Source organism: Rhinolophus sinicus, linkage group LG13 (genome assembly GCF_036562045.2).
Source record: "Rhinolophus sinicus isolate RSC01 linkage group LG13, ASM3656204v1, whole genome shotgun sequence".
NCBI lineage: Eukaryota > Metazoa > Chordata > Mammalia > Chiroptera > Rhinolophidae > Rhinolophus > Rhinolophus sinicus.
The window spans coordinates 36,754,558-36,771,148 of NC_133762.1; the positions used below are offsets into that span (position 1 = coordinate 36,754,558).

The 16,591-nt window shown below is 38.0% G+C and overlaps 1 protein-coding gene across 8 annotated transcripts in view; it reads left to right on the forward strand.

The window, feature by feature from the left end:
• Positions 1–16,591, forward strand: part of NCOA6 (nuclear receptor coactivator 6) — an 85,644-nt gene that overhangs the window by 37,953 nt on the left and 31,100 nt on the right. For 7 of the 8 annotated variants that reach the window (XM_019733567.2, XM_019733538.2, XM_019733577.2 and 4 more), the window contains 4 exons: positions 1,976–2,131; positions 7,827–7,949; positions 14,439–14,567; positions 15,473–16,321. In XM_019733567.2, the coding sequence (XP_019589126.2) occupies positions 1,976–2,131; positions 7,827–7,949; positions 14,439–14,567; positions 15,473–16,321 (1,257 nt within the window). The remainder of the gene's footprint in view (positions 1–1,975; positions 2,132–7,826; positions 7,950–14,438; positions 14,568–15,472; positions 16,322–16,591) is intronic. The other variant, XM_019733598.2, reaches the window with a different exon arrangement.

Genomic DNA, 16,591 nt, shown 5'->3' on the forward strand with positions numbered 1-16,591 from the left:
TCAAGGGCATTTTTACTGTGTTTTGTAAAACTTCTTTATAGTTATGGATTATTTCGCATAATACTAGTGAATTTTACGTGTTAGAGTTGCAGTTATCACCCTCATGGTCACTGCAATCAGCCACAGTATATCATATCATGAGGGCCTGAATTGTTCATTGCTCTTAATTATCCACATTTTTCATGGTTCAAAAGTGCTAAATCTGTTTATTTATTGCTTTTAAATAAATTACCAAACCCAGACTTATGGTGTTATCAGATTATATTCTTGGTCCAAAAGTATTTTAAGTCAAATCTTCTCACATGTGATGGAAGTTTAAAACACTTGATAAAATGCAACTATGTTGTAGACAAGGATTTTTCTGCAATGGTATCACAAGTAGCTAATACCATAAGCATAGCTGATGCCTGTCTAGATCCTGTACAGGATTCCCGTACTCTTCAGATTGGTTAGGAACCTGTAGTGCCTGGATCCCAAGCTTCCTCCCTTTCCTGTGTGGAGATGTAAGTGTCATGGAAAGGAAATGAGCCTGTGAATCAGAGCTGGATTTTAATACCATCTCTGATGCCGCTAGGTAGCCACAGGATTCTGCGCCAGTCACCTAGCCTTACTGGGGCTTCAGTTTACTCACCTGTGAAATAGACTTGGACTAAATATTGCCTAATCCTTTCAAAATTTCTGTGATTGTATTATCTCACTGCTCTTAGCAAATGGTTTCTTTTCCCCACCTTAGAATAAGTGAACTCCCATGTCTGGACAAGTTAACTTTCAATGTATAAGGGTATTGGAGTTGGAAGGGGCTTTAGACAACATGTAGACACTTTCCCCTATCTATGAATATTTCTTATTTTGAGAAAAATAAGAAATATTAAGAGAACAGCTATGTTTAAATGACCCTTTTCTTAATATTGGAATGTATAACTGAATAGAGGATACAAAAGATTTAATTTAGCTGAGTTTTAACAAAAAGGGAAATTATTTTGTCTGGGGCTGCTGGGAAAAAAAGGTTTTTTTTATCAGCTAACTGGACCTGGGATTTGCTTTCCATCTGTAAAGTATAATTACAAACAACATCACCTCCTCAATTAGTTAACTTTTATATCCTCTTTTAAAAACATTATCCTAGCCAAGGCTTAGTTGTCAAGTTTGTTTTCCCTCGTTTGATGTGCTTCAGTGGAAATTCAGCTTTTGTTTAAAGTAGGTAAAGATTTAAAAATCAAAGACACAAATAATTAAGACTTAAGCCCTCCTTAAACTGAAGCATTTAGAGGACGTTGGAAGAAATGTGTGCTCCCGGCCTCTATAATTACCTTCCAGAGGGCTACTCAGTGAATATTTACATATGAGTATTAAAATTTCAAATATTTTATTTGAAGAGGTAAAATTGCTTAACCTTTTATAAGTAAATCTATTTTCCTTTTCAGTGCTCTTTCCTTAAATAAGCTGCAGATTCCCTACATTTGGCATATCTGCTAATTATATTTTTATAGAATTTTACTTGAAATTTGAGACTTAAATGTTCTCAGCTTCTCAGTTCACATACATTGAACTGAGTCCAGAAGTAGATGCTATTCTATCGATTTAAATTTACCTCTCCCTCTTCTCTCTTATATTCCTTACTCCATCTTACTACTTTCCATTTATTCAGTGCCTACAATGTATCACGGCCTGTGCTCGGTTTTGGCATATATTATCTCATTTAGCACCCACAATCTCATGAAGTAGTTTTTTCATGGTTTTAGAAAAGAGAAAGGTGAGTTTCTGAAAGGTAAATAACTTGTTCGTGGCCACCCAGGTGCTAAGTGGGAAAGGTGGGATTCAATTTGAAGTCTTTCTAGCGCCAAAGCCTAAGCTTCTCAGCTATTCCAAACTGGTGCTCTGCCTTGTGCTTTTACTTTATTGATAGTGTTGTTTGTTTCATGTCTTCTAGTGGCTAAAAGATTACTAATATTATTCTCTTTGTTTCACAACCAAGAATCCAGCAAGCTAAAGGTACAGAAGGTGGAGCCCTGGAACAGCGTGCGTGTGACATTCAACATCCCCCGGGAAGCAGCGGAGCGGCTACGGATCCTGGCTCAGAGCAACAACCAGCAGCTTCGGGATCTGGGGATTCTCTCCGTTCAGATTGAAGGTGCCCATCTGGACCCAAATCATAACAACAGTAGAATGTAGCATGATTTTCTGTGCTGTTTTGTCTGTTCCTCTCCTTTTACGTTTCAGAATGCCTAGTAATTATGTAACCATTGTGGCATCTTAGGATAAAGAAGGATTGAGGCTCTGGTTGAGTCCTGATGCTTCAGCATCTGTAGCCTCAGACTCCATTCCCTTGGCTGATTTTGGCTGTTAGTCTGTCAGACTTTGGCACCTTCACCAGGAACTGATTTGTCTTTTAAAGACTATCTAATTTCAATTGCTTCTCCACCAAATAAGCCTTAGTTTTTATTTCTATATTCATCTAACAGATTAGGAGGCCCTGAACGATTCTTTTATAGCAGTATTCATTTTTCAAATAGTTGGCCAGAGTGATCCTCTCAAAATGAAAATATGCTACACACACACACACACAGAGTTTAAAACCTTGCTGTGGCTTGCTATTGTCACAGAATAAAGACCAAACTCTTTATCATGACCTCAGGCTTTGCATGTTCTGACCTCTACCTTTTTCATTCAGCCTAATCTTGTACAACTCTCCTCCTTGCTGTCTGTGTCCAGCCTTCTTTTGGTTCCTTGAATATGCATTTCTTCCTCCTGCCACAGGTCCTTTGCATTGATGTCTTCTCTATATGGGATATTGTCCCTTACCATTTTCCCTCCCTTTGTTAACACCTGCTCAGCCTTCAAGTATCAGCTTAAATCTTCTTGAGGATGTATTTTCTGAACTCCTTGACTAAGTCAGAGTCCTTTATTATGTGTGCTCACAAAAGTCTGGGTTTTTCCCCTCAGATTATTTTCCTCACACTTTCATTAGAGCAATTATTTGATTATTGCTTTGTTCCCCCTTACAGTGCAAGCTCCAGTAGGGCAAGGACCACGTTTTGTTTTGCTCACTGTTGTATTTCTGCTTGGCCTGTATATGTTAGGTTCTTTAATAAACATGTTGAATGAAAGCAAGGGAAACACATATATAATAGTATTACTTTGCTTCAGCACTTGGAAATAACTGATAAATAAAATATGGTCCTTGCTGTTATGAACTCAAAAGGAGTTAACAATCTTGTTGAGAGAGACAAACTTGTGAGAGATATAAGTACCAAGTGTGGGGGAGCACAAAGAAGGTTCTATCTTGGGGTGCCCAGTGAATTAAAAGCCTCTCTTCCCCTCCTGTGTTAATGTAAGCCTTCCCTTCCACTGGTAGGACAAGCCCTTCTGACCCTGTGCTTGCTTAGAATCTAAATGTTCCACAGAACCTCAGCAGCTGAGGTCAACATTTGTGTATAGGAGTGAGACATATTTTGTACAGTTAGGACTGTAGGTTGCTGTGCCCCAGAAGGGGCAATACCAACAAACAAAGATTATTTAGAGAGGGTTATAAGTAGATTGAGAAATGGGGTAAATTCCATTATTCTATAAACAAGGGAATAGTGGCTTAAATAATAGTGTATTTTGAAAAATGTTTGATTGTTCAAAAGGATTCAGAAAAGTAAAATTAATTCACAGTAATCTGTTGGATGTAGTATGAACTTTTGGGAAGAGTGGAAGTCTAACAACTATTGGATATAATAACACTGTATTTGTACTTTATAAGCACATAAGCACATTTGTTCTTTATAAGTAAACACATATGCAGTTTCTTAAAAACCCCAAACATTTTGTAGTTTCTGTTACCTATTTACCTAAGTTTAAAGGGCTTTGGAACCGTACGTGGTAGTGTTTTCCATGGGAGAAAGGAAATACCAGTTTCTTCTGTTAGTCAGACATACTTTCTATTAGTTCTTAAAAGGGTATACTGGCTCCAATTTATTGTTATAGCGTAAATTAAAACATAAGTACCAGCAAAGAGACAAAATAGGTAACATATTTCAAGAAATTATGAAAGTCGCATAATATGGCAATGATTATCACATTACAGAAATGATTTTCACATTATCTAACTTTCAGGTAACACGTGTCCTAAGTGATCTCCTTTTCTCTCTCCACACTCCCTGGAAATTGAGGCAGGAATGAAAGTGGTGGCAGCAGCTGTTGCTTTTATGGAACTGGTGATGGGTTGTTGCCTTTGTAAGTTGTAAGAGGAGGTGTTGCCACTGTCGTGGTGTTTGCTACAGGGGTGGAGGGACAGGTTGTTTCTCCAACAGTCTGTTCTCCCTATACTCCCGATACCCTCCCTTTTTTGAGTTTTGGCCATGGAGTTGGGGAGACATCTTTTTTTAAGGCATTTTGTGACCCCTTTATAAATTCATGGTGATTTAAAGCAGTCTACAAAATTTTTTCTGTAAAGGGTCAGAGAATAAATTTTTTTGACGTTGTCACAATAACTGAACTTTACTGTTGTAGCACAGAAACAGCCATAGGCAATGTGTAGATGAATGAATATGGCTGTGTTCCAATAACACTTTATTTAAATAAACAGGCAGCAGGCTAGATTTGGCCTGCAGGCTGTAGTTGACCCCTAACTGGCAAATTTGGGAGCCAGTAGTGCTCTCCACATGTTTTTTTGACAACAGCTTATATGCAGTCGGCAAATGGGTGAATAGCAATATAATGCGGAAGTTGTGTTTATTTGTATGATTGTTCCTGCGCAGGGGAAGCTGGGATAGTAGGAATAGAATGTAATTATAAAGGAAAAAAGCCTTTAGTTCAGCTGCTGCCTCTGTGGGAGTTCCTACAGCTTTATTTTAAGAAAATTAAGAATGAGAGCTTACAGTCAACTTCCCCAGAAGTGCACCCTCAGCATTGCATGGCTCTCGGCTGTGACAAGTTGCACTTCTTCTTGTGCCCACCTTAATGTCAGTCCAGTGGCTCAGAGCACCACTGCACCTTTAACCAAACATTTCCACTCTAGTCTTTTGGGGTATGTTGCCTCCACCAATTTTTGTTTTTATTAGAGCTCTGGTCACTGAGCTGCATGGGTTTTGAGTTTGCCCCAACAGTGTTTTTCCCATAAAACCTATTCAATGTGAGATTTTACAGAACTTGAGGTTTTCTAGGAATGCATTTGTCATATTAGAAAAATGCCTATAATTCTTTGGAAGGTTGTGATAAGATGTCAATTCATCATATATTCAGTAAATAGCTAATGAGTGCCTCCCATGTACCAGGCACTGTTCTATGTATAAAGGATATAATTGGGGTGGCCATATAATTTATTTACCGTCTACGTTAGGATACTTGAGAGTAAAAGAGGGTGCTATTAATAACTATCCTGGGACAACAGATACAAAGGAACTAGGGCAGACTCATGGTTACGTACCCTCGTACAAGTATAGTAATGGGGGATGCAGACAAGAAAACAAGTGAATGAACAAATAATTACATGGGATGTGCGCTGAAGAAATAACAAGATGTTCTGATAAGAGTAACCTAACCTTGGATATGATGGTTGGAGGAGGCCTTGCTGGGCATGTGACACTTAAGATTACATGAAAATTGAGAAGAGTGCAGGAGAACTGTTCTAGGCAGAGGGAACAACGTGTGCAAAGGTCTTGAGGTGAGAAGCAGATTTGTGTGCCTAAGAAACTAAAAAAAGGCCACTAAGGCGGAATCCATTTTATGTAAGAAGAAAATGGTGGGAGTTGAGGTTAGAGAGGTAGGCAAGAGCCGCATCTGGGCTGCACAAGCCATGTGTGCATGCTGAGTACCGGGAATGTGGCTAGTACAAATTGACCTCTGCTCTAAGTGCAGAATCCTTACTGGAGTCCAAAGCCCTAGCTCCCCCCAAAAAGGATGTAAAGTGTCTCATTAATAATTTTTATATTAATTCTATGTTGAAATAATACATTTGGATGTATTGGGTTAATAAAATATATTACAATTAATTTCACCAGTTTCTTTTTAGCTTTTTACTGCAGCTTCTAGAAAATTTGAAATTACATGTGTCTTTCTTTTGAACAGCACTAGCCTAGATAGATAATTTAACAGAGGCCTTATATACCCCACTAGGGAGTTTGGCTTTTATTTCTGAAGCAGTGGGAAGCAATAGAGTAGTTTTAAGCAGAGAAGTGACATGATCTGACACAATATTCTTTCTGCTTAGAATATCTTAGCAAGTTTGGTGTGTTGATAGTTCTTTCCCTTTGGTGGAAACCTTCAAGATCTGTTTTTTCTCTTTTACTCCTGACTTTCATAGGCAACTTAGAGCATCTTGTAGCCCCTGCTGATTGGTCCCTTATTGGTAGGATATTTGTTCCCTATGACCAACCTACCTGCCTGGTTAAAACAGAAAGCTGATATACATCAATGAAAAGACAGAGGAAACTGTTGTGCCCTCATTAGCTTCCCTCTTTACCATCTGGCTCTGTAAACCATGACCCCATGGTAAGGAAGCAGCACACCGGTGCATGCAGCCTTTCAACTCCTCAGCCACAGGCTAGCTATTCTTTTATTTTTCCACAAGGTGGTGCTGTCCTCCAGAGTAACTAGTCAAAATTTTGAATCAAAGGCAGGCACTATTCCAAAACTTGTTTTAAAGACTTTTTTTGAATCATTAGACCAAATAAGATTTAAGTTGCTTGTAAGTTTAGGATCTACTCAATTGGAACACTTCTGGTGACATTACCTACCAGGCTATTGTGAGGTTTAAATGAGATAAAATTTTATAAGCATTATAAATCCTATACAAATGTTGGTCTAATCATCAGATGTCAGAGGTAGATTAGTAGCAACCTATCTAGTCTTTTTTTTTCTGTTACAGTTGACATACAATATTAGTTTCAGGTGTGCAACATAGTGATTAGACATTTAACTTAAAAAGTGATCACCTGATATACTAGTACCCATCTGACACCATACATAGTTATTACAATATTATTGACTATATTACCTATGCTATACTTTGCATCCCCATGACTATTTTTATAACTGCCAATTTGTATTTCTGAATTCCTTCACCTTTTCCCCATCCTCCCAACCCCCCTACGATCTGGCAGCCATCAATTTGTTCTCTAATAATTAGCTTGTATCTATAAATTTGTTTCTGTTTGTTTGTTCATTTATTTTGTTTTTTAGATTCCACATATAAGTGAAATCATATAGTATTTGCCTTTCTCTGTCTGACTTATTTCACTTAACATAGTACCCTCTAGGTCAATCCATGTTGTTGCAAATGGCAAGATTTCATTCATTTTTATGGCTGAGTAACATTTCATTGTATATGTGTACATATCTTCTTTATTCATCTATCAGTGGACACTTAACAACCTAGCTACTCTTCGTTGCATGAATTTCTCTGCTGGATATCTGTTTATATTGCAATTTTTGAAAGGGAAATGGTATTTTGCTTACAAACGTTACAGTGTCCCTGTACCATTTTCTTCCTACACACACGCACACGCACACGCGCACGCACGCACGCACGCGCACTCTTGGTGAGCTGGTTGAAAACAAATGTTCAGTGTTCCAAGCTCTCTGCTAATATGACACATCATTAATGATTGCCCATCTGTTGTGTTGTGAAAATTGGTTATGTTCTCATGCTTTATGTTAGTAAACCTGATCAGATGAGGTTGAAGAAAGACCGTATAATATTGTAGCCACCCTTTTTGTGATGGTAAACTTACCATAATTCTTCAAACACACAGAAAACTACAATTCATGTATACCTATTTTTAAACAAAATTTGCATTTTATTCCAATGATTTCCTTTTTTATAACCTGAATGTCATTTCCAGGGGAAGGTGCTATCAACCTGGCTTTGGCTCAGAACCGAAGCCAAGATGTGAGACTGAATGGACCCATGGGAGCTGGAAATTCAGTTAGGATGGAGACGGGATTTCCCATGGCAGGTGGTCCAGGTGAGATTTCCCATCAATTGTATGACATTTTACTAGTTTCCTTTTTTGGCTTTGTTTGCTAATGTATGATCATTTGGGTCCTGCAGCATAGTCAGGGGTTCCTGGCATATCTGTTTACTAGTTCAGGAAATCAAGACATGAATCACTCTTACGAGGCTGGAGTCACAGAGCATGAAGCATATCGTCTTTACAATCTTAAGTTCTTGCTATATGACAGGACCTATATATGCTAAGTGTTGGAAATAGGAATGAATAAAATATTTCCTACACTCAGGATGTTTATCGCATAATGGGGAATGTAGCTTTTTAACTCCTGCTTTCCCCAAGGCTGAGAATCTATGAGCTAAGAGTTCTTGCATGCTTGTATGGGATCTGTAGAAGTATGTAGGAGAATGTGTTTTTATGTATTTAAAACTTGAGAGAGTTATAAATTATTTGCTACCTTTTCTAGTAATCCCGAAATTTCTTCTTTAGAGATTGAATTCAACATTCTGTGAATCACAGAATATTGGAGTTGATTTAAAGCTGAGGAAGCTGTGGAGCTCACAGAAAGGAAGCGATTTGCCCAGGGTCAAGTAGCAGTGGGCTAATATTGCAGATCTAATTCCCAGTTTAGTGTTCTTTTCAGTACTCTTGTGGCTTTCAAACTTTTTCTGCTGCAGGATCTTTTATTCACATAAACCAGAAAAGCACAGCTGCTGTGGTTGAAGCAGGGTAAGCACCTGAAACTATACCCGATCATTCACCTCCACCTACCACAGTAGCTCTTGAAGAAATGCAGCAGAATGGAGAAGCTCAATTTCTAAAGCCATTGTTCTGAACAGTAGTAGCCAAAGACTTGGCCACGTAGAATAGGAACTAGGTTTTTATCCTGGCACTATACCATTTAGTGGTTACCTCACGCTAGTCACTGTACCTCTCCAAGCAACAGTTTGTTCACCTATAAAATGAGATAATAGTGCCTGTAATCTTTTGCATTCGTGCTTAAAGGTGAATAAGCTCTGAGCCGTGTAGCAAACATTTACTGAGTTCCTGTTATATGTCAGGACCTGTGCTGGTGGGCTACTGTGGAGTACCATATAGTAGATGTAAAATACCCAGACTGGTATTAGGGAGTCAGTCGATGTAGTTCTCCACAGAAGTCTGAGCATTTGGTGTTAAGGCAGCTTGATGAGAGATGATGAGCCAGGGCCACAAGAAAAGTGGGAAGAGCCTAGCCAAGTTGCATATAGTTAGTGAAAGAATGAATTGACCTAGGATGAGACTCAGAAAAATCTGGGTTCTGGTCTCAATTCCTGGCCAAATGACTTCATATTTACTGGCCTTTGTCACCTATAAACACATTTATGTCCTAGAAACAGTGCTATAGATCCCTTCCAGCCTTAAAATGTGAAAACTCCATTAAAATGATATCAGTACACTAATTGCAAGCTCTCCTTGTATCTGACAAATAGCAGACATATTTACCAAGCATCTCTCGGAAGTGAGTGTAAATTATAGCAATACATGTAGTTCATTATCAACCTAGGAAACTTAGAAGCTTTAGGTTGAAATTAGGTTAGATTGGTATTTAATGAAGAGTCACTGATTGTGATAATATATACAGTATAAAGTTTCAGGTATAATCAGTTAGTAATGATCTGTAGTCACAGAAACATTTTAATCCCTAGGTGTCTTTCTTTACTGCCCAGCATAATTTAGGAATGTTTTTCTCTGTTGTCCATGGAGGAGGTGGATGCAGATAAATTTAGTATTAGGTTAAACTAACCAGAGAACTCTTTCTAGGGAAAGAGACCTTAGCTACCCTCCAGAACAACAATAAGTGACTGGAATTGTGTATCTAGAATGTCTTAGATTATAAATATTTCTTAGCACTACTTTCTTTTCAATGTTGACAACAGAAAGTTGACTGATAGATAAGCAGAAGTCTTCTGTAATTAAAACCGAATCCATAGCCTGTTTTTTTCATAGCCTTTTAGAATCCCAAGATCAGTGAAGATGCTGTAGTAGGCATTTAGTTATGGTTTCTCAGCCTCATCACTATTGATGCCTTGGGTCGGTAATTCTTTTCTGTGGGGAGCTGTCCAGTGCATTGTGGGATGTTTAGCAGCATCCCTGGCCTCAACCTACCAGATGCCAGTAGCACCATCACCCCGAACCCTCAGTTGTACCAACAAAAACTGTCTCCAGAAATTACCAAATGTCCCCTGGGGGACAAAATTCTGTCCCCCACAAAGTTGTGAACCATGGATCTAGTCCAGATTCCCACCTACTGTTGGAATGTATTTTATAGTATCACTACTGAGCTTGTAGTAGGCATGTGTTTGAACATTTCTGAGGATAGGCAGCTGATTGTAGACTAAGAAAACCTGCTTCTTCTTACCTCCTAAGAACTTAACTGTTTGATTACCATTTTGAAAAATTACCATCTTTGAAAAACAAATCCAGTTTTAAACAGATAAAAACATTTACCTAACTGCCCCCTTCAGCTACAAAATACCTAAAAATGCTGAATAAAAGTTTTACGTTTAATGTACAGCTGAGCTTGTAAGAAAGTAAGGGAATTCTCTGGGGCAAGAGAGAGGTCAAGAACATTTAGATAGCAGTAACCAAATGAGGAGGTTCTGCAGGGGCCATGGGATTTGAGTTTTAATGGCCAGGTAGGGATAAAATATGAAGCCTTGCCTTGGGTCCACATAAAGAAGGAAATTATAATTCAGAATCACTCATGCAGCCAGAATTTTCAGTGAAAGATTAGAAAATTTTTACTCTCTGGCACAGGGAAACAAGTACAAAACTTGTCTCTTGGCCTGGGTTCTCAGTTGGATGGGGCGAGGCAGGGGGAATGGTGGGTTGGGGAATTGTCTTCTCTACTCATGCATGTTGGACATTTAATATATTATTGAAATGACTCAGGAACAGCCAAGTGAAGTCAATAAGTGGTCCTAGACTGGTAATAATTATTGAAGTTCTGGAGGGGCACATTCTCAACCCAAGCCATTGCAGATTTCTCATAATGAAAACCTACTATAAAATGAGCTTATACTCCAAACTTATAAAATTTGGGACTCTAGATAATAGGAATACCAAGGTGTTTAAAATTATGAAAATCCTAAGAAGTGAACAAGACACTGTCAAAACATAAAGAGAATTTGCAGGAGTGGGGGAGGAACACAACTTACAGAAATTTAAAACTTATTGAAGCAAATAACTTACTCAGCAAATTAGATGTAGCTGAAATGGAAGGTAAACTTAAAGAAAATACCCAGAATGCAGCAGAGAAAAAATGAGGTGGAAATAAGAAATGTGAAGGATAAAATGAAAAGTTTAACATAAGTCTGAAAAGAGCTCCAGAAGAAGATAAAGAAATTGAGGAGGGTCAGTAGTCAAAGAGAATAGCTGAAATTTTTCCAGAATTGCTGAAAGAAATGAGTCCTCAAATTCAGAAGCCCAGTAATCCTGAGCACTACAAATAAAAATACATCAACATCTGGACACAAAACTGTAAAGCTGCAGAACATGAAAAACAAAGAGAATATTAAAAGCAATTCAACATAAACGACCAGTTATTTGCAAAGGAAAGACTATCAGACCCTTAGCTAATATCTCAACAGCAGCACTGGAAGGAAGCCAGGAAACATTAGAATAATATTTTCAAAGTGATGAGAAAATTTTTGACAGCCTAGAATTTTAAACCTAGCTGTACTATCGAATAGTATGAAATAAAGACCTTTTCAAAGACACTAAGAGAATTTACCATTAACAGACCCTTGCTAATTGAACTACTCAAGGATGTACTTCAGGAAGAAGGAAATTGAACCTAAGATGGAAGAAATAAGAGCTAAGAAGGAATGGTGAGCTAAATAATTGGCAAACATGGGTAAATATTTCTAAATAAGCATTGACTTATTTAGTATAATGATGATATATATTATCTTTAGACTTAAAATCAGATGTCTGTTGACATTTTAAAGATATCACTAAAATAATAGAAATAGAATGTGTAACTTCCAAACTAGTAGTGGAGGGGTAATAGGGAAGGGCATAATGAAAAAAATCAATCCAATAAAATTCAGGAAAACTAGGAAAACAGCATAGAAAAAAATGGGTAAAAACTAGTGGTATCATAAAATGATAAACCAAAATATACCAGTAATTAACAATAAAGGCAAATGAGCACTGATAAAAAGAAAGTAATCAAATTCAGTAATAAAATCAGATTTAGCTGTGTGCACTTACAGGAAACATAAACTACAAGGACTCAGTTCATAGTTAAAGAATAGAAAAAAAAATAATCCAAGTGAATATTAACCAAGAAAAGGGGTTATAACTTTTTATCAGATAAAACAGACTTTAAGATAAGAGGCTTTACAGAGGATAAATAGGGCCACACTGTATGATGTCAAAGGAATAATTCACCAGGAAGAATAATTAAACTTTTATGTTCTTAATAACTTAGCCTCAAAATATATGAGGCAAAATGGACAAAATTATATAGAGCTGCACTAATAATTCAAGGATTCTTAATCTTTTCAAGCATAAATGGAACATTTATATAAATTGACCATGTGTTATTCCAAAAGCAAGTTTCAGTAAATACCAAATATTGATATCACATAAATCATGTTCTTTGACCCATAATGTAATAAGTCGTCAGTGACCAAAAAAAAAAGCTAAGATATTCCACATTTTTAGAAATTAAAAAATACATGCTAAATACCCAATGATTTTTAAAAAATCAATCATGAGGGATAAAAAATATTTAGAATGGAATGAGACTAGCACATAGCAAAATTTATGGCCAATACAGCAGTTAGAAGAAAATTGAAGCCCTCAGATACTTATATTAAAGCAGAACATCAACTGAAAATTAACAAACTATATGTCTGACTTAAGAATTAAGAGGAAAGACTTAAAGGAAGACTTCAGAAAACAAGAGAAAAAGAACAGAGTAATAATTTAGGCGGAAGGAAATAATAAAGATAAGAGCAAAGATAAGTTAAGTATGAATTTTTAAAAGCCAGTAGAATGAAGCAGCAAAACCAAAAGATGTTTCTTTGAGGGGCAGCCAGTTTGCCCAGTTGGTCAGAGAGCAGTGCTCATAACACCAACGTTGCCGGTTCGATTCCCACATGGGCCAGTGAGCTGCGCCCTCCACAACTAAATTGAAAACAATGACTTGATATGGAGCTGATGGGTCCTGGAAAAACACACTTCCCCAATGAATTAAAAACAAAAAACAAAAGCTGTTTCTTTGAAAAGATAACTAAAATTGATGAACCTGGTGAAAACAAAGACAAACAAGAGAAGCACACAGGCAATGTAAAGAATGGGAAAAAAATGTACACTTTAAAAGAGTGTATTTTAAAGTAAATGAATTATATTTTAATTTTTAGAAAGAATGGAAAAAAGGGTATCCCATAAATAACTTTATGCTAATAAATTTTAAAGTATTGACAAATTAACAGTTTTCTTTGGTTAAAATATAATTTAGCTAAAACTGACTTAATAAGACAGAAAACTTGAAAATGTATAACTACTTGAGAAATTAAAATAATTAAAAATCTACCTCCCTATAAATCAGTACAACCCATAGGCCCAGCTGATTTTACAGGTGAGTTTTACTAAATATTTAAAGAACAGATGTACATATTCTTCCAGAGCATAGAAAAAGAGGAAAAGATGCTTTCCAGCTTATTTTGAAGTTATTTTAATCTTGATGCCAAAATTAAAGTGGGACAGAAAGAGGGGATAATTATAGGCAATTTTTACTTATGAACATAGATGCTAAAATCCTAAAAAGTCTGACACTATCAGAAATTAGAAAGTTATCTAGCAAGAAGAGTTCTGAAACTGCTCGTTGGAGTATAAATTGGTATAACCATTTTTGAGAGCAGTTTACCAATATCCAGTAAAACTGAAGATGTTTGTACTTTAACACCTAGCAGTTATGTAGTCTAAAGACACTGTCACATGTCCAAAAGAACACATGACATTGCAAAATTCTAAGAATGAAAAGTTATGGTGGGGCAGGGATGGAGGGACGTAGTATTCATCAACAGGAGAATGATGTGGGTTCCATAAAATGGAGCACTGTTACAGCAGTCAAGATGGATAAATCCCCCAAAATAGTAAGTGAGAAAGGAAACTGAAGAATACATACAGTGTGGTGCCACTTTTATAAAGAGTAAAAGCATTTAGAAAATGCTATGTAGTTTACCTACATATGTGGAAAAGATAACTAAAACATGGATGGACCTGTTAACCCCAATTCTAAGAAGGGAATGGAATGAGACTGGGAAGGAGTAGGGGGCTTCTGATGTATATACATGAGTATCTGACGGAGATAGGGCAGATGCTTGGGTATATACAAGATAGATACAGTACAGAAATTTTCCATACTTTTTTATATTCTTGAAATATTTCATTAAAAACAAACATTGTGCCAATTTCAGTACTCTATTCTAGGGATTTTTTTTTCCCCTCTAGGATTAATAAGAATGACCAGCCCTGCCACCGTTATGATACCCGAGGGTGGAAATGTGTCATCTTCCATGATGGCACCAGGCCCCAATTCAGAGCTACAGCCCAGAACTCCTCGTCCTGCTTCTCAGTCAGGTAAAGACTTCCAGTTTTTTAGAATCAAAGAGGCTGGAACTCCCTGCACAGATTATTACAAAATTTAGCTGCCTCTGATGCAATTCCTAACTGCCCAACTTAAATGCTACCTTCTTTAAAATCTGCCCTAATTTCTTCAAGCTAAAAGTCATTGTTTCCTTCTCAGAATTTCTCATTATTCTCTTACCAGTTATATCCCAGCATTCCTAAAAATGCATTCCTTGGTCTGCTAAATCTTGCAAGATACTCCATGACGGAATTCTAAATGGTGAAGTAAATTTGGTAGATGCATCATACTTTACCCTCCCTCCTGGAGATTCAAAATTAACATATTGGAGAAGTTTTATGGTGAAGAAACCTGTCTAAAGTCGTTAGGTCCAGTGTTTCCCAAACCTAACTGACTCTGTTTTATGTTGTTGCTTTCTTTCTTTCTTTTTTTTTAAAGTTTATTGGGGTGACAATTGTTAGTAAAGTTACATAGATTTCAGGTGTACAGTTCTGTAATACATTATCTATGTCTCACATTGTATGTTCACCACCCAGAGTCAGTTCTCTTTCCATCACCATATATTAGACCCTGTTTACCCTCTTCTAGAGCGCCCCTCTCCCCATGCCCTCTGGTAACCCCTAAACTATTGTCTATGTCTGTGAGTTTTTCAAAAATACCACTGTCCACATTTTTTTTGGCTCTTATATCCAGTTTTGAATCATAGACTCTTTTTAGACGAGATTTATCTTTCTGTCATCTTGGTACATTGCTTTGCATATAGAAGATGCTCATAAACATTTCATTGAATGGTACCAGTGGATTTTACTCCATATTTGCAGAATCACCAAGAGTACTACTGCTCTAGGATCTAGGTTGCAATAAGTAAATCATGGCCTTGTTTACTGTCTTTAAACAGATGCAATGGATCCACTCCTCTCTGGGCTCCATATACAGCAACAAAGTCATCCCTCAGGATCTTTAGCTCCCCCGCACCACCCAATGCAGCCTGTCCCTGTGAACAGACAAATGAACCCCGCTAATTTTCCCCAGCTGCAGCAGCAGCATCAACAGCAGCAGCAGCAGCAGCAGCAGCAGCAGCAACAGTTGCAGGCAAGACATCAGCAGCAACAGCCACAGGGAATTCGACCCCAGTTTACTGCCCCAACTCAGGTGCCTGTTCCTCCAGGCTGGAACCAGCTGCCTTCCGGAGCCCTTCAGCCTCCTCCAGCCCAGGCTTCTCTGGGCACAATGACTGCAAACCAAGGGTGGAAGAAGGCTCCCTTGCCTGGCCCAATGCAACAGCAACTCCAGGCAAGACCATCCTTAGCCACGGTACAGACACCTTCCCACCCTCCCCCTCCATATCCCTTTGGCAGCCAGCAAGCCTCACAAGCCCATACAAACTTTCCTCAGATGAGCAACCCAGGCCAGTTCACAGCTCCTCAGATGAAGAGCTTGCAGGGAGGGCCCTCCAGGGTTCCAACCCCCCTGCAGCAGCCCCACCTCACCAACAAGTCTCCTGCCTCCTCACCCTCCTCCTTCCAGCAGGGATCCCCTGCATCTTCCCCAACGGTTAACCAAACTCAGCAGCAGATGGGACCAAGGCCACCTCAAAATAACCCACTTCCCCAGGGATTTCAGCAGCCCGTCAGCTCTCCAGGTCGGAATCCTATGGTTCAACAGGGAAACGGGCCACCTAACTTCATGGTGATGCAGCAGCAACCACCAAACCAGGGGCCACAGAGTTTACATCCAGGCCTAGGAGGTGAGGAACACTGAAGCTATTTGTGTTGGTAAATTTACTGGAGATAGATCTTAGTAGAACTTCAATTTTTAAACTTAATGGTGGGAGTGAAATAAGGATGTAATTATTTGGTTTTGTGGATATAGTGGTGACATTTGATATAAATTAGTAAACTTGATAAATTATTAACTTGATACATTATACAGTATCTTACTGGTTACATTTAAGCTAGCCCTCTGGATAAAAACGCAGGTAAAATTCAATATAGAGATGCTCATTTTGTTTTTCAAA